A 26,217-nucleotide genomic window follows, 5' to 3' on the forward strand; every position below is an offset into this window, starting at 1 on the left:
ACAGCTCGCATCATCACTGACCATTAGCCAAGTTGGCTGGGGTTGGTGGACACTGGAGTCTAACCACATCTGGAGGACCACAGGTTCCTCATGTCAGCTTTGAACTAATAGGTTTGGGGGTTCAGATCCCACTTCTGCTCTGTATTCATTTAGTTGCTTTGGGCAATTGTGTTTGGTGCTTAGATCCATTTTTTTACCTTCCAAGTTTGTTGCCTTGATCAAGCAGCATGTCTTCATCTAGGCCAACATTTTGTTTCCAATACAAAAGAGGCCAGCCAAATTTACCTGGCAAGCTTATGAGGTAGGCATGAGGTCACCAACATACCACTGATGCAGTCCTGAGCATCTAGAATTCCGAGACAATGTCTCTGAACATGGAAGTTTAATTTAGATAGCATGACTAACAGGAGAGGCTTCCAGTGACAAGTCTGGGATGGAACAGAGAAGAGATGGGTGGAGCTGTAAGGGAAGTGTGGTGGGACTAGACAGGATGAACAGGGATTACTGCACCCCCAGTTTTGGGATGAATCACCCAGAACTGCTTTCTACAACAGCAGCTGTGTGACCCAATGCAAGAAGAATGAGGAAAATCAACTTGGGAAGATGGATGATGGCAACAAATTACAAATTAAAGGGAAAATAATAATCAGGCATCCAGCAAAGGGACATTAATTACATTTCAAAAAGCAACATTCATAATTAATTTTCTGATGCCCTTACAAATAGGAACAAGCTGAGACAGTGGTTTCACCATGTTTCTAAATTGCTAAATTAATTAACAGTCAATCATCACAGAGAAGATGAAGGCATCTTTCTTTGACATCATTCAGTAATCTCTAAGGGAATACTTCATTTTCTTCCCTTTTTTAATGAAAAAGGATTACAAGTTTAGGTTTTCCCCCATCTACATATTTAGATCAACTTTCTCCTTCAGAATTTTAGCAAATCATTCCAAAATGAATTCTCCTTCTCAATTAGCATAATTCCTCAGAGATAGGAAATCAACCAACACTGTCAAGTCATAATCAGTTCGAACATGCAAAACGTTTCATTGAGGTCAAAGAACAGCTTCAGCAGTCATAGACCATTTTGTTGCTATTGTTTTGTACTTAAAAGTCACTTGGCTTGAAAGGAGAGGGTGGGTATATAGGTGCTGTGCTGAGGAACAGATACCTGCTTGGAGTCTTACTTATTTTAGTACATTTGCATCTTACCTTTCTTAGATCACAGAGCTCATGGTAGTATACATAGGGTTTCCATGCGGTCTCCCATCCAGGTATTGGCCAAGCAAAGACCTGCTTAGCTTCAGCAAGGTAGCTCCAGCATGTGCCCTCAGACCATGCCTCAAAAGTTTGTTTCAGCTTTGAGCAAAGCGCAAGCTGGCACATCTCTGCAGTTAAGTCTAGATTGGATTAAACCAGACAGCTGATATTAGGCTGCCTTGAGAGGGCATACACAATAGAAAGCAGGGTAAAAGCTCTTATATAAAAAGGAATTAATCAATAAATAATACAGTTCTGATAGAAGTTTAACTAACTAAAGATTTAAGTCGTAGCCAGTCTGTGAGAATGACATTTTAAAATTACAAAGACGAAGGACACAACTGCACTGCAGCATACAACTTTACACTCTTAGATAGTTAAGACTGAGTTCAGAGCATGCTCTGGCACTGAAACAGCAATTCCATTTTTACCTGCTAGAATCCCTAGCATTTTTGCTATAGAATTTTTGCTACAGGGCTCTATTTTATCCCCCATGCTATTTAATATCTATATGAAACCTCTGTTTGAGATCATGCAACTTTAGGGAGAAGTGTTATTGATACATGGATCAAACACAACTCTGTTTCAGTGGCAGTGCTATAATTACTGCTTCATCATGGTTACCAATTGCATGGAGACAAACAAACTGAAACTCAAATCTAGACAAGGCGGAGGTACTGCTGGAAGGTGCTACTTCAACTGCACTAGCTTCCAGTCTGTTTCCACGTCTAATTAAAAAATGCTCATTTTGATTTTTAAAGCCCTTTATAGCTTAAGACTAAGGTAATTGATGAAACATTTGCCTCCTTGGGTAGCTACTAGAGACTATCTTCCATAGAGGGCTTCCTGGGGTATCCCCACCATCTGATGTGAAGGAAGTGGTTCCTAGAAAGAGGTGTGGCGGCGCTGATGTGTTTCCACAGCTTACAAATAAATTTAAATTTACATTGTTGTTGTTTAGTCATTTAGTCGAGTCTGACTCTTCATGACCCCATAGACCAGAGCACGCCAGGCACTCCTGTCTTCTACTGCCTCCCGCAGCTTGGTCAAACAAAAATTTACATTCATCCTATTGTTTTATCCTTTTTATACTTCTGTGGCTTTTAGGTTTTTATATTTTTGCTTTTACATTTTTTTCTAAACTGTGACCGAAAGATAATTGAAGGGCCAGACAAAAATACAATAAATAAAACTGTAAGAAGCAGCTAGTCCTCCATCACATCTCACCATCTACGCAAAGATCAGACCTACATATGTAAGTAGCCTAAGAGTACATCCTGTTCACTCTAAGTATCATCACACAGCAAATTTCAGCTCCTGGAAATTTGGGTATGTGTAGCAGTGTCTATGTGGAATTTCACTGAAGAGTGGAAAGAACTACCACAATTTTGCTGTGACACACTAACCAAAAGGATGCCATAGCAGCAGCCTCTCTGTAGGATTGTGTCCTCTGCAGAGTTAAGCGGAAGTAGAATTTGATCAAGTAGAAGGAAAACTCTCATTCAAAGCAAGCGGCACATCCATTTCTCAAAGGAAAGAAGTCAGTGACCAGCCATGTAAAATTTCTTGTTGAATAATTGTTCCAATTTTAAAATCTAAGTCATTTTTCTTCCTATTAGAAAGCCTGGGGAGAAGAGTCTTTTGAAATATCTGAGATGGTAAAATTTAAAAATTAGCTACTGAGCATGAAGTATGCAATAATTGCTCTTCATAACATTTTTATTGCCTCTACATTCTTTGAATTATTGCTTTAAACTGCGCTGTGCCATTACGATGAAAAAAATGGTATCAATAAAGTATGTGTGATTGATGTTAAGATTTTATCACTTTAAGACTATGAAAATCAGAGGCATGCCAAAGTAAAACCATTTTTCATGACATTTCTTCTTAATTCATAGCAATAATGATACCCACGCATTTCATTTACCAGGGTGTTTTGGGCAAGTGGTTATGCCCACATCGAAATCCATACATCCTATGATTTTGCGTGCCATTATATATGCAGTTTGAATGTTAAGAATTACTTTGCTACTAAGATGTTGTGCACCGTGTCTTACATTCTTACTGAAAGTAAACACTGAATCTTTGCCAAAAACAAACAAACCAGTTAATGAATTCTTAAATACTTATTTAACATATATTAATTATGGGTAAGAAATTCACACAGCTCTCAACATGAGGTCAATTCAGTGGCATGAGAGTAAAGAAATGACTGGGAAGTGGCTCCCACTTTACTAGAGGAGTGTGTACACACACACACACACACACACACACACACACACACACAATCCTAATGCCTGCCTACACACATTACTTCCAGGAGTGTTTTGATTATGGACACAAGCTGACACTCTAAAGAGCAATTGCACTGTACTGAAAGGTGTACCAGGAATCCAATGTGGTCCAGGGGTCATGTGGCTTACCCCTGTATAGAAGCATGAGAAACAACATACTACCACTTACAAATAGGAAGCAAGATACAACCCTGAATAGCTCCAATGGCAAAATATATATTAGCATCATTGTTTACGGAAAGACTCATTGTTAGGTTGTATTTCTCTCTAGTTCTTTCACAATTCCTCTTTCTTATAAATGCACACCCAAATGGGAGAAAAACGAAGACACCAAATGGAAATTCAATGTTATAATGATTAATGTCCATGGTGTGAAAGTGAAGATGTCTACTCCCATGCCAGAAATCCACCAACTATACCAGCAACATCATAGTCTAAAGAAGCCCTTTTTGCAATTTCCTATATCACCACCCACCACCAGGAAAAAACCATGTGTGCCAGAAGTAGTTTATTTTGAATCAGGCCATGGATATTACGAATTATAGCAACAATGTTTAAAATATCAGGCTCAACAACTCTTCTGCAACCATAATGCTCCTCATGTTCATGGGAAATAAAGAGACCCCAATGATATCCAGTATATCTGACATCTAGTACCCCACTGATATCCAGCGATATCTCTTTCCTTACATATTAACAGATCCAGACTTGCATTTTGAAAAATCAACTCAGCACTTGCATAAGCCCATGATTCCCAGCCTAAACAGGACAGGTTATTTGCCACTGAGATGTGGGATTCCACAGGCCCATTCCCTAATTGTAAATCACACATTTGCAGCATTGTAATCCCAAGTTATCTCGGGAAGGTAACACCCTAAGTGGTAGCATATAAATCTTTAAAGTAAATATATGAAATTGAGCCGGAACTAGTAAAGCTTTTGAAGAACGGGTGTTGTCTAATATTTGGGACATGAGAAGCCCACATTCAATGTTCCTGCTTTGCTAAAAATCACTTCGTGCCACCACCAATCTAAGCATTATTTTCCCATTGAACTTACAGAATTGTGGCAAAGATGATTAAGGTAATTCTATGCATTCAGAAAGCTTGGTTAAAACATTTGCTTTCCTTTTAAAGAGATAAGATGTAGGTGACACAACTGTACTTTTATTCCAAGTGCTGAAGCAAAATGCAGCACAGCAATTTTAATAGGCTTATATAAACTTCAGAAAAGCTTGAACATTTTGCAGAAATCCAGTCAACCCAGACCAGTCTTCTAGCAAGGAACTTCCAACATATAGCAACTTTTAGAAAATCAGTATCAAAATAAATTATTATCCTAACTTCCCTACATTCAACTAAAACATTTGCCTGTAATAACTGAGAAAGATACCGATGAATCCTGACCAAACCTATTAAGAAAAGCTTCTTTGTATATTTCACCATCCACGCACAGGTGCTATATGCGACAGTTTTAATGCACATGAGGCATATAGTAGGGACAACTAGGTCCAGAAAGTAAATACAATATGGAAAATTTATCGTAATAGAAGGTGGCCAACCTTGAAGATGGCCCAACTTCAATCTGGACAAAACTTCACAGGGATTTTATTTAATAGTAAATGCCAACTGCAAAGTCAGGACAATGACAGTTCTCTTTCTCAAGCTCTGGGAGGAAGACCTTTCATTGCCTACAGACAGCCACCCAATCTTAAACAACTCCTAACACACAATAATACTACAACCAGACTTAACACGGACACTGGCACCAGAGCCTGCAATAAACCCAGATGCCAACTTTGCTGCCACATACACCCGGACAACACCATTACTGGCCCCAACAACATCACACATACCATCTCGGGACTATTTAATTGCTCATCGTCTAACATTGTGTATGCCATTAAATGCCAACAGTGTCCTTCAGCTCTCTATACTGGACAAACAGGCCAAACCTTACGCCAAAGAATAAACGGACATAAATCTGACATCAGGAACCACAAGACAGAGAAACCAGTAGGAGAACACTTCAATCTCCCAGGACATTCTATACAAGATCTCAAAGTAGCTGTTCTATTACAAAGGAATTTCAGAAATAGACTGGAAAGAGAAGCTGCTGAATTGCAACTTATCACCAAACTTAAAACCATGGAGAGACCTGGTCTGAACAAAGACATTGGATTCTTATCTCATTATACATGACAAAGCCATTTTTCACCTTCTCACCCCTTGCTTTTTCCTGTAAGACCTATTGCAGTTGTTAGGAGTCGTCAACAGGCTCATCACAGCTATCTGCCAATCACCCAATCCCACCACCCTTCTGAGTAATACCCCTCCCCACCTTCTCACTATATAGAAGGGTCTGGTGACTTCTGTTTCAGTGTATCTGAAGAAGTGTGCATGCACACGAAAGCTCATACCAAGAACTAACTTAGTTGGTCTTTAAGGTGCTACTGGAAGGAATTTTTTTATTTTGTTTTGACTATGGCAGACCAACACGGCTACCTATCTGTAACAAGCACCCAGACCGTCAGCTATCAGTTGCCCAAATAGGCAATTTTTTTTAAAAAAGAACCTGATTGCGCCATCTAGTTGACAGAAAGCATTCTCCAGTGGGTATGCTGCCTGTTGGAACCGGAATGGCAGCAACTATGGACAAAGACATATCAGAAATTCTATTTCATTGCACACTTTCTATTCTTCCACATGCTCTGATCATCTAGAAATAAGGATGTAGGGGTGGGGAGTGGGGACAGGAAGAGCAGGAATGTGTATCTCAACATGTCTAAACTTTTACACATTAATCTAAAATACATTTCTAAATGTCTTTCACAAAAATGACTTGTTTTACTTATTTAATAAGATTTATATACTGCTTAATCATTCATAAGCTCTAAGCTGCTTACATAGAATATAAAAAGATTCACTCATTGTATCAAAAATGTTGATGAACTGTCCTTTAGATGGAGAATGAATGACACCCTATTTAAGGATGAAGAGATCCACAAGAAGGCCCTTAAAACATTAAAAGATTACTTTGAGATCAACAGGAAAACAGATGTGGAAAAAAGAATAATTTGGGACGCAAGCAAAGCCGTGATGCGAGGTTTCCTAATTCAACAGAATTCTATAAAGAGGAAGCAACAAAATGAGAAGAAGGAAAATTTTTTAGAAAAAATAAAAGAAGGAGAGAAGAAGCTGAGGTCCAAACCAAAGTCCCATGAGATTTTGAGAGAAATAAAGTTTTACCAGATGCAGTACATGGAGCTCATGAACCAACAAATAGAATGGAAGATAAAGCAAATGAGACAAAGAACTTTTGAATCAGCGGATAAATGTGGGAAACTTCTGTCATGGCAACTGAAAAAAAGGCAGAGAATGAACACTGTAACAAGTCTAGAAATGGATGGAAAAATTATCCACAAACCCAATGAGATAAACAATTGTTTTCAAAGTTTTTTTAAGAAATTGTATGCACAAGGGCCAATCAATGAACAAGAAATAGAAGAATTCATCAGAAAATACGGTCTACCAAAAACTCCAGAACAAAGTAAAAGGATCTTAAATGAGGAAATAACAGAACAAGAAATAGAGGGTGCCATCCAAAATATGAAATTGGGAAAATCACCAGGACCAGATGGCCTGACGGCCAAATACTACAAAATGCTGAAAGAATGGCTGATACAACCATTGAAGGAAGTTTGCAATGAAATTTTGAAGGGGAAAAAGGCACCTGAATCGTGGAAAGAGGCTTTCATCTCACTTATACCGAAAACAGAGACTGAGAAGAATCAGGTCAAAAACTACCGCCCTATATCTTTACTCAATGTGGATTACAAAATTTTTGCAGACATTTTGGCAAAAAGATTGAAAAGAGTGTTGATAGAAGAGATTCATAAGGACCAAACAGGCTTTCTCCCAGGTAGACATATGTCAGACAATGTGAGGAACATTATAGACATTTTGGAGTTGTTAGATGTTGACATTAACAGGAAAGCAGTTCTGATTTTTGTGGATGCGGAGAAAGCCTTTGACAATATCTGTTGGACTTTTATGAAAAAGAATCTCCAAGGGATGGGGGTAGGTCAAGGTTTTGAAAACGGTATAGGTGCAATATATTCCCAACAAAAGGCCAAGTTAATTGTAAACAATGTGGTAACAGAAGAAATACCCATAGAAAAAGGTACACGGCAGGGATGCCCAATATCCCCCTTGCTTTTTATATCAGTCCTGGAGGTTTTGTTAAACATGATTAGAAAGGACCAGTTGGTTAAAGGAGTTCAGGTCGGAGTTAGACATTACAAATTAAGAGCATTTGCAGACGACCTAGTATTGACCTTGCAACAGCCAGACACTAGTACTAAAAGAGTATTAGAACTAATTGAAATATTTGGTCGAGTAGCAGGTTTTAAATTGAATAAACAAAAAACGAAAGTGTTGGAAAAAAATTTAACAATGGAAGAAAGAGAGAGTTTTCAGAATGAAACAGGCTTGGAAATAACAAAAAGGGTAAAATACCTGGGGGTAAACTTAACATCCAAGAATGTGAACTTATTTAAGGATAATTATGAAAAATGTTGGTCAGATGTTAAAAAGGATCTAGAAATATGGTCAAGGTTGAAACTTTCCTTGTTAGGCCGAATTGCTACTATTAAGATGAATGTATTGCCTAGAATGCTGTTTTTATTCCAGACGTTGCAGATTGTGGACAAGATGGACTGTTTCAAGAAGTGGCAGAAAGACATATCAAAATTTGTCTGGCAGGGCAAAAAGCCCAGAATTAAATTTAAGATTTTAACTGATGCAAAGGATAGAGGGGGGTTTGCCCTGCCGGACTTAAGACTTTATTATGAATCAGCAGCTTTCTGCTGGTTGAAACACTGGCTACTTCTTGAGAACACCGACATTTTGGATCTGGAAGGGTACGACAATAGTTTTGGTTGGCATGCATACTTATGGTACGACAAGGTAAAGGTGTATAAAAGCTTTAAAAACCATATTGTAAGGAAAGCATTGTATAACGTTTGGATTAGATACAAAGATTTGTTGGAAAGTAAAACCCCTAGGTGGGTGTCACCAATGGAAGCTAGGGAAGTAAAAAAGCTTAATATGGATTCTAAATGGCCAAAATATCATGAGATTTTAGAATATGATGGCGAAAGGGTGAAACTTCAGAGTTATGAGAAACTAAAGCCTAAGGTTCGAGATTGGTTGCACCACCATCAGATAAATGAGACGTTTAAACAGGACAGGAAAATAGGATTTCAGAAAGAGAAGTCAAAACTAGAAACAGAATTGTTGGAACCCAATACTAAGAACTTATCAAAAATGTATTAACTTGCTGTTAAAATGGAATACACAGGATGAAACGGTGAAATCAGCTATGATTAAATGGGCACAAGATATCGGTCATGATATTATGTTTGCTGACTGGGAACAGTTATGGACCACCGGTATTAAATTTACTGCATGTAATGCCTTAAAAGAAAATATCATGAAAATGATCTACCGGTGGTACATGACCCCAGTCAAGCTTGCAAAAATTTATCATTTGCCTAATAATAAGTGTTGGAAATGTAATGAGACTGAAGGCACTTTCTACCACCTTTGGTGGACCTGCCCAAAGGTTAAAGCTTTCTGGGAAATGATCTATAATGAAATTAAGAAGGTCCTTAAGTGGACTTTTCCTAAGAAACCAGAGGCTTTCCTCTTGGGCATGGTGGGCCAAGTGGTGCCAAGGAAGGATAGGACTTTCTTTATGTATGCCACTACAGCAGCAAGAATTCTACTGGCAAAGTATTGGAAGACGCAAGAACTACCTACTCTGGAAGAATGGCAAACAAAGGTGATTGACTTTATGGGACTGGCCGAGATGACGGGCAGAATCCGGGACCAGGGGAAAGAGACAGTGGAAGAGGACTGGAAGAAATTCAAAATATATCTTAAAAATAATTGCAAAATTGAGGAATGTTAAGATGTCAGGGGGTAAGAAGTAAAGAATTGCAGCAGTAAACAAAAAAACTTAAGAAATTTTTATGAAAGGGAATTAAGACAATGGACCTAAGGGTTGCTAAAGAATTATTAAACAAGGATGCAGGGATGGGGAGGTATGGGGGAGTCAAAGAAAGAAGGGTATGAACTGATGAGCTTGAAGTTATACTGTTCTATACTGTTTTTATTATTTGTTTGGAAAATTAATAAAAATTATTATTAAAAAAAAAAAAAATGTTGATGAACTGAACATCAAAACCAAGTTAACTGAAAAATCTATCAAAATATAAAACCGGCAGTTGTTAGAAATTATATGTAAACATTACTTGTTTGGGTTGGCTCACATGAATCTGTAGCAGGTGCCCAATCCAATCTAGTGACCAGTTCCTAGACCACTGTGACCAAGCTATTCTAGTCCAGAAGTGGCTGCAACTGTCGTAGAAACCAAAGCTGAAAAAAGGTGCTCCTAACTATCGAGGCTACTGGGGCCTCTAATTATGGCACTAGATCCAGAGCACCCCCAAACTGTGCACCTGCTCCTTTGGGGAAGTGCAACCCTGTCCAGGGCAGACCATTTCTCAGAATTTTAAGGTGCTCAACCCTGCAAACAATTTCCTGGAAGTAGACAAACTTGCATAAGGTTGCACTGTTGATACCTCAAAACCACTCTTTGTATTGTTTGTACTGTTGCAGGCGGCAGAAATCAAGAAGGTAAATACATTCACAGAAAACAACACACAAGTTAAACCATGAATTATGAGTGGTGTATTAAGCCACAAATTAGTGTGGGGCCTGCGCGCTCCAGTTGCATGGACTTCAGCAGTTCTACTGTGGTTTTGTTCTAGTGAATCCAGGAAACTGCGATTTAATCTCCTGACCCACAAATTCTCATTTTCAGTCCCTAGTATATAGAAAAAGTATATACAATCCTATGGAAGGTTATTTACAAGAAGCTCCACTTACAGGGCTTACTCCATAGTAAGTGTACTTAAGATAGCTGCCATAGGCTATTAATGTAACCCAATGGGTTAAGTCCAGTTGTGGATTTATTTGCTTCAGATGACGCCTTTGCTAACCGAAAGGGAAGGCAAAGCAACTCACTCATTCTCCTTGCAATAGATTCAACTTGTATTTTCAACACATTTTTTAATACAAAAAATTATCAGAGTTTGGATTGTTTTTCAAATAGATTAAATGCAGATTATATACAAGTATAGTCCAGTGCCCTCATTAAAGGGATTTGTTTGCTTCTCTCTCTGCCCATCAAATTATTCCATCCCAATCATGTAGTTTTGTTTACACTATTATGAAAATGCACACCTTCCCCAAAGATAATCTTAAAAAATGCAGAGCGCACACAACTTGGAAGTACAATAGATGAGAAAAGAAAGATGCTTACTCAAACCTTCTTTGTAAAATATACACAATAAAGAAAAGTGATCTATATGTTAGTTATCAAATAATTTGAATTGCCTAGTTTTACAAATTTAGAATGAGTATGACCTCCTGTGGAAATCCTGTTCTTATGCACACTTAACTATGACTGTCTTACCAAAGTTGACAGGACTCACTTTTCAGTCGATATGCCTAGGGTTGTATTGTTAATAGTTGCTTTATAAAATAAGACACAGAAGTTTTAAAAAATGATGCTTTCATCAATGACAAATAGGACCAACACACACTCCTTCACTTTTCTAAAGCTCTAATGAGAAAGCCAGTGTTTCCATCGCTTATAGTTCCATAGTTGATTTATAGAGACTAATGGTACAACATCTTAGCTTTTTCTATTACACTACATTAGAATCAGAATCAGAATCAGAAGAATATTTATTTGCATCAGCCACTAGCCATAGCAATAAAATAAAATAAAATGTACTGAAGATAGAGGTAAAAACTTAACTATACAAAATACATTTTGGAGGTTTACATAAATAATAAAATAATAGATCTTATTGTAATTGCCTCCACTAAAAACCTTGCAGTTTTTGCTGTCACCTGATCATCTTGATCTGCTAAAAGAAAGGACACAGTAGCAATGGTTGAGTGACCCAGCATGGACAATAATACAGGGGTAGTAACCTCACTCCTCAAATCTTTATAAAGAGTGCAAGCCAGAAGACATGAGCCACTGATTCAATACTGCCATCTCCACATGGACAGAACCATTTTTCCAGTGGAATTTTTTGAAACAGAAGGCAGTATATTCAATCTTGCGAAAGTGAAAGTGTAACTGTATTTTACAATTGTTACATTTTGCAAATAGGGTGCCAAAGTGTCAAAATGACTAAGTGGAAAATAATCATACTATGGACAAAATGTCCTTATTGTGGCCAAATTATTCTGTCATTCAATATCATATAGGCACTGTCTAATTAAATTATTTGCTTTACTGAAGCCCAGTGTTAATAACTGTTGTGATAAACCAGAAAAGTAAAGCTTTTGGTTGACAATTTTAGTCCAAGTGCTCTCATGACAATCTTGCAATACTAAGGATAGTATACCAGTGGGGTTTAAATTTAGGTGAAGCCAATAATTAAACGTCCTACACAAAATCTGTAATTCAACAGAGGGGAGATTAGCCTCTAAGCACAATGAAGCATTTGGAACACAGGATGTAAGAGGGGGGAAATTGCCTTAGGAACTTAGATTGAACAGCTTCTGTAGATACAAGGCAAGTGCCTGTCCAAATCTGAGCCCCATATAATAACTGTGCTGGGGGTTTACTTTTAAACTAAATTATAATAACTGTTCTAGGGGCATAGTTTTAAACACAAGTGCTGATGGTATGTGATTGCCACTTTTTGTATGGAAAAAGCAAGTCAGAATGTTGACACTTTGAGATGGTTTTTCCTTTGCATATTTCTGATGTGCTCCCCATGACCCTGCTGACTGGAAAATAAGGATGAGGTATTTAAAGACTTAGGGACGTGGGTGGCGCTGTGGCCTAAACCACAGAGCCTAGGGCTTGCCAATCAGAAGGTTAGCGGTTCGAATCTCCGCGACGGGGTAACCTCCCGTTGCTTGGTCCCAGCTCCTGCCAACCTAGAAGTTCGAAAACACGTCAAAGTGCAAGTAGATTAATAGGTACCGCTTCGGCGGGAAGGTAAACAGCGTTTCCGTGCACTGCTCTGGTTCGCCAGAAGCGGCTTAGTCATGCTGGCCACATGACCCGGAAGCTGTACGCCGGCTCCCTCGGCCAGTAAAGCGAGATGAGCGCCACAACTCCAGAGTTGTCCACGACTGGACCTAATGGTCAGGGGTCCCTTTAAATAAAGACTTTAACTTTTTTGATCAACTAATAATCCATATACCATCTATGGGCCCTATAGTTTATTGAAAACACCATTACTTTAGTTTTCTTGTAATTCAGCCAGCTGTTCTCTGAAGAAACACAAAGCCATTAGACCACATGGCCTCCAGGAATAACTGCAACATACGTACTAAACAGGAACCACAGCTCAAATACAACATTTTGCAGATAAAATATAGTTTTTCTCTCTTTTAAACTGAACAAATCAATTTTGGGCACAATCTAGATCATACGTGCTCTGGAACAATCATACTGACTTTAATGGTATCTACTCTAAAAAGCTTGCATTCCAATAAAACATTATGAAAAAGCATGAAGATGTTTAGTTCATTAAAGGAAACAAGTCAACTAAAAAGAAAGCTGTTTGAAAAGCACTTTGTGAATGAAGTATCTTTATTCCATGGAGCAACAGAATGACAATGTAGTATATAGGTCTGGAACTTGCAAAATGATCTGCCACAGGCTGAACCACAGTCAGCATGTCACTTTCCTTGAAAAACTAGGGAACTTGATTCTATTTTGCTGTAGTAGTTAGATGAGTAGTTTCTCAAAACTGTTTAAAAATAAGCCAGTATTTCATAATACAATCCACACCAAAAGGTCACTTTAGCCCATCACCCCAACACCATGAAATCAAGACCACCACCAGAGTAAAACACTAATACTTTATTAAAAATTCAAAATTTATTGCAAATTATATTTTGCTTCTCTCCTTTCTTCATTTTTACATGATTTATTGATATCCATGATTTTTTCACAAATGTACTTGTTGACTTTGGAGAGTCTCTGTGCAATTTCAGTTTCATCCACAGTTTCTTGTGCTATCCTGTCATACAAACATTCTGAAATGAAAAAAAAAAAGGCATTAAGAATGACACCTCAACAAATGTAAAACACAGCTGATGTGATTGAGCAAGGTAACAGGCATATGCAAGAGACAGCAAGAGGGCAGCAGTTTGTTGACAGACTTCAAAAAATTTGGCTTATGCACATGGTTTTGTGCATGCAGATCTCTGGATCATGAACAAAATAATGTACAATAATACTTTTGGCTACATTTTAATACTGCAGTGTGAAATGTTTCTGGTTGATTTGTAGTTTGGATCATAGGCTACTAATCACAACCCAACATTTAACTCCATTAAAATTAAAGGCTATAATCATATGCACACTTCTCCATAGAACACTTTTGAGTAAACAGGTTTAGGATTACACCAAAAAGGAATGCATATAGCATTATTTGACTATTATCTAGCACATATTTACACTTTCTAGCTCTGAAGTCTTGTTTTCTAGGCTAAACATTTCCACCATATCACACAACCATGGTCACAAACTCCAGAGAGTTTCTCTATGTTTCTCTATGTTTCTCAATGTTCCATTTGCTGCTGCAGATAGCAGATTCCCTCGTCATTTCCAACAAACGTTCCCACTTTTTCAAATTTTGTTTTCCTGAATCACACTAACACTGGTAGGCCGAAGAAGTGGAAGCTGACCTATGCTGAACATATAAGTGATGCATTATTCCAGCGGCAGCACACTTCTGTGACAGACAAAGAACTATGAAGCCTCCTCTGGTGGACTTTTGAGGTGCTCTAAAAGCATTAATTGAAGTAGGGTTACATTGGCCAACATATTCTATTGGAAAAAGAGCACACAAGAAAGGTGTAGTCAAGAGATACTTCCAAGCATCTTTAATGCCCAAGAATAGTTGAAGGCAGCAGACTGAAAGAGATGAGGATATAATCCAGAAACTATAAAGTCATTGTAATCTTTGTTCCAGATTTTGGAAGGAATAAATGGGCTGTGAATAGCCTGGTTACAAAGGCACAACTTTAAGAGGGCGAGCCCTGCTACTCTTAGAACTCCATATACTCTCTCTCTCTCTCTAAACACACACACACACACACACACACACACTATGGTGGCAAAGTGGCAAAAAAATATAGCCACTGTGCCTGCTGGTCCTTACTATTGCTTTAATGGCTTCCAAACTGATTAAACAACTTCTGCTTTGCCTACTATTTTCCCCACCAGCAATTTATTGCTTCATATGGTAGAAAACCACGGAGATTCACTTAATTAACAGGTTTTATAGCATTGTTAATGTACCATATTAAAGTTATGACAATTAAATATTCTATACCCTTTTCAGTTTCCTCTGACACCTTTCAGAAGTTTTAGAAAAGGTTATTTTTCAGTGACAGGGTTTACAATGTTTGCATATCATACTTTTTAATAACTTCCTTAAAATAAACTACACAACAGGGACTACTAAAGAGCAAGACATATTAGCCCCATTAAGGCTTTACTCCATTTTTAAAAAAGATGTATTTTAAGGAAGCTATTCTAGGACCAGAGAATAAAAGTAAAAACCTCATCAAACATGGATTTTATGAGCTCTCATCTTGAAATGCAAAAATTATTGGACAAGGAAAAATATATTTAAAATCCTAGTTATAATCTAAGCTGAAAAGGGTATGCCGATATGCATTAAAATGAGGTCTGAAAGAGCTGGGGGAAGAACCGTGGCTAAAAATGGTGTTCTAATTTAAACACTGATGGATGAACTGTGATCAAGGAAAACTACCTCCCACCCCTTCTTCAGTACCAGAACACTGAATATTTGAACTGAAAAACAAGGCACAAACACACAGAGAGGGAAATTCAAGTTATTACTGTGCATTATTGAAATCTACCCATGCTGGCTGTTGCTGTTTTATTTCCAGCATGATTCCCAGATGAACCATCATCCCAATGTTAAATTCCATCTCACAGTCTTGCCAGTGAGGGGTAAAAACCAGTACAATAAACCTTGATGTGCACACAGATCTGGTCTAAGTGCATTGTTGCATCACTGCCTGCAGACATAACCCTGATGATTAGCAGTGAGTGTGAAAGTTCCACTGATTTCACTAAAATTTCCTAGACACAAAATAGCCTGTGCAGGATCATAAGTTTAGAATGGAGTTGTTAAGCTGTTGCAGAATGTTGAGCGACAATTCAGCTTACTCTGCAGACTTCAGCTGTTACTAGGGTTTAAGGAGCCACAAAGTCAGCTTCCCTGAACACTACTAATTTTACTCATTCCCAGAACATTGACTCGAGAGTCCAGAAACACAAGACAGCTGGTTAACTAAGCCTGATGCTGCCCCATAACTAAAAATATTTTGAGAGAAAGGAAAGAGCTCCTAGATATTGGGCACAACAGGATTATCCCTAGCAGCACAGGAAGATGTCTTATAGTCTACCGAGTGAGACAGTGGGTCCATATAGCTCAGTACTCTTCACAGTGAACACTGCTGAGCCAGTCAGAAGGGTGTCTTTTCCAGCTCTACCCCAAAGACAGCAGAGAGTCAACCTGGGCTCTTCAACCTGCGTTCAAAGCATTTGCTATGCCACTGAGCTACAGCCCTTCTCCCTGCTCATTTCTGCTCCTTCTCAGTAGCACTTGGAGCATCTCAATTTTTTTCTTTCCTTGATTGAAAGCAGTTTCTGCACCACTCCAAGTTAACTTCCTATTCATAAGAGCTGCTCCAGTAGCATCATTGGTTTCCATGCCAATGATAACCTGGCTTAGTCTTGCAGTGCTGGTGTGAGGACCAGCCTTGTCCACGTGATTTCTTCAAGTGCTACGAGGAGTTGCCATGCACATATATCTGTGTCCCTGGTTAACAGATGAAGTGGGGCTTACCCTCTCTTGTACTATGCATTGAATTGGATGTGCATAATACTTAGTGAATCCACTTGTTTTCTTAAGCTACGGAGAACTGATATTTATATCCTTATGCATCATTTAGATAGTACCAGACTTAGATGATGTGAAAAGAATGTTTGAGGGTTCCTTGTGATTATGTATTCTCTTTCAGTGATATAAAGAAGTGATCGTGCTATACATGGATACACATCAAGACATGGTACGTGGGAACAAGGCTGACATAAAAAGTCAATTTGGCACGGCCAAGGAGAAATCTGAATACATTTAGTAGAGATGCCCTCCAAATGTTGCCAGACTACGAGTTCCATGATAGGCAGTGTGATCAATGGTCAGAGATGATGGGAGCTGAAGTCCAGCAACATCTGGAGGGTCACAGGTTTCCTATCCCTAATATAAAGTATGCAGGTCAGAATATATAAGGTACACCTAAATCCCATTGAAATTAGAGCCTACATATTCAATCCTAGGCATGCGTTTTAAGGAGTAAACTTCATTGAATACAATAGGATTAGCTTCTCAGTAAGCATACATAGGATTGTACATTAATCGTAAAATTAATCGTACAATTAAGAACATTAATTAAGTACTTAAGTTGCATCTATTTCAATGCATTTTTAACTGGGTTTATTTTTTCTGGATTGCAACCAAATTTGAAGAAGCTTTGAAACATAGTTCCTTGATTGAAAAAGATAGTCAGACATGCATACTCTTTTACCATTTCTAAAGGTGCTGTCAAACAAAATTTCATATTAGTTTTATTTTCAGAAGCAGGGATTTTCATTCAAATGCCAGATTAAGTATGGCAATGCCTTTCTACTTATCAAACTGCCTTAAGGTGTCTATTTTCCTCTTTAAAATGGATTGTAGATCCTCTGTCTGCATTTTGAATGAAAATTTGGAGATTAGAGAAGTGGAAGGCTTTATATCGACATATATTTTTGTATGTATGTAGCTATACTCTTTTTTTGTGTGAGAATATCTTAACAAAGTCTCAATGCAATGATTGATTAAAGGTGTCCTCATACGCTCAAGATCCACTGGTTGAGGGCCAGAGAATATGGTACAAGTGCTAGTAGAACACATCACTGCCATGACAGACACCCTAGTGAAAATATCAAATACATCAACAGAATGGCTAAAACAGGGCAGAGCTATGGGCAGAAGACACTACGACCTACAATTCTCCAGACTACAGACATGGCCCCATCAACAGCTGAACATTATATCATGCCCAGCCATGATGCAATTTTCCTCCCACTGACTTAGATGGGAAGGGGTGGGAAACGAAAAATAGTCCATGAAGGTAAAGGTAAGGTAAAGGACCCTGGACGGTTAAGTCCAGTCAAAGGCAACTATGGGGTTGTGGCGCTTATCTCACTTTCAGGCCGAGGGAGCCAGCATTTGTCCACAGACAGCATGACTAAACAGCTACTGGTGCATGGAGGACTGTGACGAGTGCCAGAGCGCATGGAAACGCCGTTTTCCTTCCCGCCACAGTGGTACCTATTTATCTACTTGCACTGGCGTGCTTTCGAACTGCTAGGTTAACAGGAGCTGGGACAGAGCAACGGGAACTCACCCAATCGCAGGGATTCGAACTGCCAACTTTCTGATCGGCAAGCCCAAGAGGCTCAGTGGTTTAGACCACAGTGCCACCTGCATCCCTTTTGTTGTCATATGACAGGCCATATGACACAGTGTAACTCAGCACCCAATCACAGCACACTACCACTAGCATATAAACCCAACACAGGGGGAGCACAACTTGGTCTGGAAACCAAGCCTTAGGAGGAATGGTTGAGGTAATTGGGTATGCTTAGCCTGCTAAAGAGAAGACATGATAGCCATCTTCAAATATCTGAACAGATGTCACATGGCAGATGGAGCAAGCTTCTTTTCTCCTGCTCCAGAAGACTCAAACCAATAACTTCCAAGTTACAAGAAAGGAGATTCCGACTAAACATCAGGAAGAACTTTCTGACAGTAAGAGCTGTCCCACAGTGGAACAGACTCCAATGAAAAGTGATGGACTTTCCGTCCTTGAAGGTTTTTAAGCAGAGGTTGAATAGCCATCTGTCATGTATGATTTAGATGAGATTCCTGCATCACAGGGGGTTTGATTAGATAACCCTCAGGGTCCCTTCCAACTCTACAATTCAAGTGTTCTATGACTGGGCATGTAGGACATCATACAGACGTCATGAGACCCTGTCTTCTCACTCACCCCAAAACACCTGCTCCAGCTTCAGTGGCAATGGGCTGCTGACTATTGCTCATTCTTCCCTGTCAGTGACTCCCTTCTCTTAAAAGATACAGGATCCACTTGAAACCTCATTCTGCACAGACCATGAGAAAGGTCCAACACATGACAAGCAGCAGAGACTAGGACATTTCCAGCTTTTGCTCATAGCATCCTACTTGTTCCAAGCATGTGCATACATCCTTGGAAGATTCATCACAGACACAAAACAGATGACGGTGTCCCTAGGATGCAGCTGGTACCACAAGGAGAACCTGTTCTTCTGTCTATTGAGCAACTGTCATAAAGAACCTGCTAGGGTGAATGATTGGCCATCCCAGAAAAGTGTTTTTCTCTTTCAGGGTCCACTCTATCCCAGATGCACTGAGCTGAATAAAGGCAATTATTCTGCAACATAAGGACACGGGTGGCGCTGTGGGTAAAACCTCAGCGCCTAGGGCTTGCCGATCGCATGGTCGGCGGTTCAAATCCCCGCGGTGGGGTGAGCTCCCGTCTTTCGGTCCCAGCTCCTGCCCACCTAGCAGTTTGAAAGCACCCCTAAGTGCAAGTAGATAAATAGGTACCGCTTTGTAGCGGGAAGGTAAACCGTGTTTCCGTGTGCTGCGCTGGTGCCGGCTCGCCAGAGCAGCTTCTTCACGCTGGCCACGTGACCCGGAAGTGTCTCCAGACAGCGCTGGCCCCCGGCCTCTTAAGTGAGATGGGCGCACAACCCTAGAGTCGGACACGACTGGCCCGAAAACAGGCAGGGGTACCTTTACCTCTTTACCTTTACCTATTCTGCAACATGTCATACTCAAGTAGGATCTGGCCTCAGGATGGGACTCTGAGAAGGGAAGGAAGGAAGCCTGACGTGGTGCTTTCAATGGTTGTTCACTCATGAGTGGGCAGGCCTATCAGGTTGCACAAGTTCGATGGTGACAGCGTGCAGTAGGCAGTCATTTGGCAAGGAAGAAGGAAAAGAGAGAGGCAGACGCCTACTGAGATTCTACTCAGCAGCACTGGACTATCAGGCAAGATAGCAAGGAAGGTGACTGGTCACATGGGGTGCTAGGGGAAAGAGTGGGCCAAATGGTCTGGATGGCCCATGCAGCAGCCAGGCTATTGCTTCATGCAGTGCTCCTCCTGATTTGCTAAGGTGTGTCAAGTGGGAGGAGGGGGGCTTCCCATTTTTCCTAGTTGTACCCTGAATTTTAAACTGGCACTCCTGCCATGTAAAATGTGAGCTGTTCCACCCAGCTATGGCTCCTCCTCCATTCATTATGCTCCTGGTATCTATGGCTGCGTATGGTGGATGGGGGCAGCATTATCTGGACTCTCCTTTTCTTCTGTGTGTGGTGCTCCAAATGGTGGTTGTGAAGACAGTAACTCAAGTCAAACCCCTGCCAGGAGATACCTGGGGACCTGCAGTATTGTGGTCACTGATGGCTATGCCAATGGGGCTGGTGGAGTGAGGTGCTCTAACGTTGTGTGTTGGGGTACGACCCTGGCATTGTGAGTTCACTGACTCTCTCCATTTGTGGGTAGGGATAGCAATGGTCAGTTTTCAATGTATGCCAGGGGCATGTCTGTTGCTTTCCCACCATTAAAGAAAAAACTGGTTATGCGTTTCCCGCCTCTTCTCCTGGGTTGAGCATGCATAGGATATATGGGCTTTTCTGTTGGTGTAGCAATAGCATATCTCTCCTGCCCACAACAGTGTAACTGGAATGTGGAATTGTGGTGCATATTTGAGTAATTAAAAAAAAAAAAGAGGAAGAAAGATTCTCCCATTTCATCACAGCAGTATTGCATGCTCCAAGTCACGTACCTCTGACAATGCTTAATTTGTGAGGGGACAGAGGAGGTTTGGGAACGGCGTCTTTCTTTTTTTTGGTGGCGACTCCTGTGACGCTTCTGTTCTTAAGAACATCTGTTCCCCAGATCATAACCGCTAAGTTTTTTGTATACTTTGAATCCCCTTGCGTTACTTGCAGTTGGTGCCATTTCTCCTCATCTACCCAGATGCCGCTGCCAAGATGGACCTGAAGTGTAAAGGGAGGAAAATGCAGTCAGTTTTCAAAAAGCAAAGAGCATCCACATTAGTAGTGATTTGTTTAATATTTCATAAGAACCAGCCACTGTTCTTAAAAAATAATACTCCTGCCATATCTCAAGGTTTGAAATGTTAGAATTAACTTGAAACTGAGTTCTGTGTACATTCATGTAAACTGAAAGCAAGTTATATCAGAAAGTGAATTCATACAACCATATAGGCTCAACGATGATTGAAATACTAGTCTCCAAAAGACATATACACACATAGATATCTATGAATCAGATCTAGGAGTTCCGAGTTACTTTCAAAATCTCTCACATAACTGTGTCTAACACATGAGAAGACATTCCAGCTCTTCTAAAGCTGTGATTTTCATCAGGTGTGTGGTCTGTGAGTACATTTTGCTGAACAAATGCAAAAACCACCAGGAAAGGAAACCACAACTCAAGAAATTTCTGTAAAGGGCTTCTAGATTTCTCTTGGCCTGATATGAGTGACATGAAATTCACCTAAATTCCACATGACAAATATTTATGAAGTAGCCTCCTAAATTACCTTTCCATTCTCAAGAATATATTTGTCCATTACTGGAACAGCAGCAGGATAGTATGTTGATGTATTTGCTTCCTCACTGAAAGCATTCTGTACTTCAGGCTCAGGCTCAATGGATTCTGGCTGAACTTTTTCAAGGTCTAGCGCAGGACCTACACAGTCCAGAAAACAGCATTTGAGTATATCAGGCAGCATTAATTTAAACAGATTACACTGATTCTATAAAAAACTGGATCTAACTCAAAATCCCAGGGCTCAAAACATGTAATCCACATTCAGTACAAGGAAAGCACAACTCTATCCCAGATTAATCCAGATATGGGCAACATCCAATTGTTGTTGGCATCGGTCTGTCTTGAGAGACAATGAAGGAGTGTACATTCAGGGGTAAAGTCAACATATGGTCAGGAGCATGGATAGGCAAACTAAAGCCTGAGGGCCGGGTGCAGCCCAATCGCCTTCTCAATCTGGCCTGTGGACGGTCCTGGAATCAGCGTGTTTTTACATGAGTAGAATGTGTGCTTTTATTTAAAATGCATCTCTGGGTTATTTGTGGGGCATAGGAATTTGTTCATTAGATGATAGATAGATAGATAGATAGATAGATAGATAGATAGATAGATAGATAGTCCGCCCCCCCCCCCCAGGTCTGAGGGACGGTGGACCGGCCCACGGCTGAAAAAGTCTGCTGACCCCTGGTCAGGAGTGAGGGTGAGGAAAGGAGGAGACACTGTGCCTCCTTCCACTGCCCCTGATCACACTGTGGCGAACAGGAAGGTTTGGTCCAGCTAAGTGATTTTCCCTGTACCCAGCAGGCTTAAACAAGCAGAGTGCGCAATCCTGCTGGGTGCTGCTTTGCAAGTGCCTTCCCTGCGGGGAACATGCTTGCAAAGCAGCACCTCACAGCTAGCAGGATAGAACCTAGCTTGCAATCCTGCTGGGTGCTGCTTCGTAAGCATATTCCCCAAAGGGGTGGTAGCAAGTGGAGGGTTCAATACTGCTGACTGCAAGGGGCCCACTTCACTAGTGTGTTCCCTACATGGAATGGGCTGGTGAAGCAGCATGCAGCAGGATTGAACCTTCATGCTCTCTGCAGTGCAGACAGAGGAAGGGAAGGAGACACAATGTATCTCCAAAGCCATGTATGGTGGGGAGGGTACAAAGTGGGTCCAGAGGCAACATGTCAAAAAGTATGTGCTATCTCCAGGCCCAATTCCCCTTCACTTATCCTGGTTGCTTCAAAAGCAGAGGGCAAGACTGAGTCTCCCTTTGCCCCCCAAAGAGCGAGTGGTTTTAGGGCAGGAGACTGGGTGCATGGGAGAACCCTGAGGAAGTCTGCACTGCAGCCAAGAGCTCTTGGACACAGCAGCAGCTTCTGCAGAGTTGTCCTGCCTATCCCTTTCTGTAAGCTGAGCAGGAAGCGCTTGCTTCCAACTCAGCTACCATAATGATGCTAAGCCAGGGCTTTCTCTTCAATCCTTCCCTGGCTGAATGTAGAAATTCCGTAACTGGAGAACCTGAGAAGAGAATAGCTCACTCCTGTATCAACAATTCAAGGGATGAGCAAGGCCTATTTCTATCTCGTAACAGGAGTGTGAACAGCATTCCCCTTAGCTACATACAATTCTTGAAGCATGGAGAAATAATACAGAGAACAACCAAAAATGCAGACGCTAAGTATTTATTTGTAAAAAGAAAAGGTTACCTCACCAGAAACCATTATGCTATTTCTATTTGGTGGCCTTCTGCTGTTTGATGATAATCTATATATTTGTACGTATGAAATTAAACTCTTCCTAACATAGCATGACTAGTAACCTCTACCAAAACAGCAATCCACAGTACCACTAGAAAATAAATATATAAATGAGGTTCTATTACTTAGGAGCCACTGACAGAAAACAGTAAAATTAAGAGTCTATATCTCTGGATAGTTTTATTTCCAAAATAAAAGCCTCTTCTAACTAGATAAACTTCACAGTGATTTCACAAACTACTAAGAGTTGCATTTACAGCACAGCGTGTTGTGAATTAGACATGCAATTCCTTTTACTGTGTTTTTGCTAATTGGTGTTGCGTGCCTAATTTGCCATGCACCATGCCTACTTTTAAAGTTTCTCTCTCTCTTTGTGGCTTTTGTGCTTCGGTAAGCAAGAAAGAAATTGTGCAGTAATGGGAGGTTTCTGAAAGTCAACAAAATTATCTTAACCTAGCAAACACAAGTGTGGAGTAAGGAAAATCCTGTATCAGTGAAAAAATCTTTTCATTTGTGAGATGTAGAACATCCAGAACTAGAATTAGAAAATAAATACAACAGTGTTAGATATTTTTTCCATAGTTTTGCTTCCTAAGTTTATTGTGCATCATTTTTGTTATTTCAAAGTCCCCAAGGGTAGCATTCTGGGATAAAATATTACCAGGTTATACAGTAAGATAACTTTCAGATGATACATTTAACTCATGGCAAAGACCGTGTCTAGCATTGGCCCTGTGGGACACTGCAAACGGATATTCTTGGCTACCATCACCAACAGACAGCCAAGGCAGATATATAAATCTATTGGCTAAAGGGAGGGGACTAGTAGCAGACTGTTTTTCACAATGCAGCCACATTTCTGCCCAGAGGCACCTAAAAGCTGGTGCCTGCATATGAGGCCACTAAAAGCTTGTGGCTGTACCTCACACAAGGGCTGGACAATGTTGGGTTTTCAACATCATGGTGTATCAGCAGCCAAACATCGCGGTTTGATGATATACAGCAATGTTGAAAAGAGCTGCATTGGCCCCAGCTGGCAATATACTGGGTGAAACACCTGCAGCTCTCATCTTGGGAGCTCAGGTGCTTTCACCCCAGCGCCTCATGGGCTGTGGCCAATACAGCTGGCCCAAGCCTGCTGCTCAGCTGGGGGGCGGGAAGGCTCCTGCGCCCTGCTAAGCAAGCCCCAAGATCCCTTGGCCAGGCTCCGCTGGCAGCGGGAGAGCTCCTGCTCCCAGCAGAGCAAGCCCCAAGTCCCCTGCCGCTCGCACTGGAGCAGCAAGGACCTTAGGGCTCCTTGGCCAAGCTCCCTTTGACTTTGCTGGCACGGGGGAGGGCAGCTACCTTGCCAGCTTGCCCCCCACTCCCCAAAGTCAGACCAAGCGGCAGTAGCCAAGCGCACGGAACCTGCCAGGCTCCATGTGTTTGACTGCCTTTACCTGTGCAGGTGCGCTGTCTCTCTCCTCTGGTGGGGGGGGTCATTCACCCCAGGAGGAATGATGCAGCCCACACTCCTGGGCGAAGTCTGCAAGGCACGGGGTGCAAAGCTACTGTATCCATGCCTTGTGAGGAAGGGCTGCTGGAAGCTGCTGGTGAGCGCTGGGCCCGCCAGCAGCATCAAAGAGCCCCTACACTGCCTGGCCTGCCTTCCATCTTTCTGGGAGGAAAGGTGCAGCACACCCTCCCGGAGAAGGCAGCCAAGCACGGTTGGGGCTCTCTCAGTTGGGAAGGACGGGCTTCAGGCTTCTCAGCTGAGCAGCCCCAATCCCACTCCTACTCGGGTGCAAGCAGCAGCAGGGTCAGGGATCTCTCGGCTGGGAAGAAGAGGCTTTGGGCTCCCCAGCTGAGCAGCCCTGATCCCGCTCCTACTCATGTGCAATCAGGAGTTGGGGCGGGGCTCTCTCAGCTGGGGAGGGGGAGCACTTTTAACGGAGCTCCCATCCCGCTGTTGGCTCGTGTGAGCCGGTGGCGGGTCAGAGGTTCCTTAAGGGAAGGGCAGCAGCTCACTCCTCAGCCAAGCAGTTTAAAGCAGTGAAGGAAGGAACGAGCGGTATCAGCCCCTTGCGGATTTAGCTCAATTCTTCCTGTGGCAGGGCAGAGTGCGATGGCGGTTTCACCAGTGGTTGAAAACAGCAACATCGAAGTCTGGGCCAGGCCTTTAATTAGACTTACAGCTCCCATGGTAGGCCCTGGGCTGCAGCACAGCCAGATGCTGGGTGAGCCAGACTACAATCCAGCTGCTGCCAATGCCTTGCTCTCCTGCTGCCTTCCCAGGCAGCAGGCACAACTGGGACTTCTGCGTGGACAGGGACCCGCTGATTTGCTGCTTTAATTCCAGTACACACTACAACATAACAGCACAGCCTAAGTTTTCTTTCAAAAAGATAGTGGGGAAAGCCTTGAATGTAGATTCACACTTTCTGAGATGTATTTGAAGTGGTAAGAGTCCAACATACAATATTTAAGAGATCAAAAGAGCACAGGCTTGGGATTTTAGAGTGTGTGCAAAAAATATGAACTGGGCTTCTCAGCTCTTAGAATGTTTCTCTATCAAAAGGAAACAAAATGAAATATGCAGAAATTAATCCTTTCTGCTTCCCTGCTTCACCTGTGCCTGCTTATGCCTTCTAAAAATTTATGGAAACTAGTTTTTATCTCCTGACACACTTGACATTAGATCACTTAGGGAAAGAGTACTACCTATGCACTCACATAACTTGCTTCTCAACGCTTTGATTCTGAAAGGTATTTGTAGTAAAAATAGAAAAGTACCTTCTCGCCAGTCCTTTTCCTAAATCAGACCCTGTATTTAGCCGAATAGCCATAGGTGACCATGAAGGTCAGTGAACTGGCAGAGAATGGACAAGTATCTCCGTCCCTCTTCCGCCTGCCCATTCAGTTTGCAGGCTAGCTGTGGAGGAAGGGAAACTCATCCCTCAGCTCTGCCCCTCCTGTGCCAGCCTATTTGGTAGGGCAGTTTTTACCAGCCTGCTAACAAACTGCATTTCCATGGCCACTAGCCTCTTAGTGGGCTAGTAAAA

General features: G+C 41.2%; 1 protein-coding gene across 4 annotated transcripts in view; it reads right to left on the minus strand.

Moving 5' to 3' along the window:
- BEND5 (BEN domain containing 5) overlaps positions 1-26,217 on the minus strand; it is a 734,690-nt gene that overhangs the window by 282,172 nt on the left and 426,301 nt on the right. For 3 of the 4 annotated variants that reach the window (XM_079980404.1, XM_079980405.1, XM_079980406.1), the window contains 3 exons: positions 21,424-21,572; positions 20,641-20,854; positions 13,507-13,697 (listed from right to left, as the gene is read on the minus strand). The exons of the other annotated variant lie outside the window; for it this stretch is intronic. In XM_079980404.1, coding sequence (XP_079836530.1) covers positions 13,540-13,697; positions 20,641-20,854; positions 21,424-21,572 — 521 coding nt within the window. In that variant the 3' untranslated portion in view covers positions 13,507-13,539. Of the gene's footprint in view, positions 1-13,506; positions 13,698-20,640; positions 20,855-21,423; positions 21,573-26,217 lie in introns of those variants that run through there. 4 annotated transcript variants of the gene reach the window in all.

This window comes from Podarcis cretensis (genome assembly GCF_951804945.1).
Source record: "Podarcis cretensis genome assembly, chromosome: 6".
NCBI lineage: Eukaryota > Metazoa > Chordata > Lepidosauria > Squamata > Lacertidae > Podarcis > Podarcis cretensis.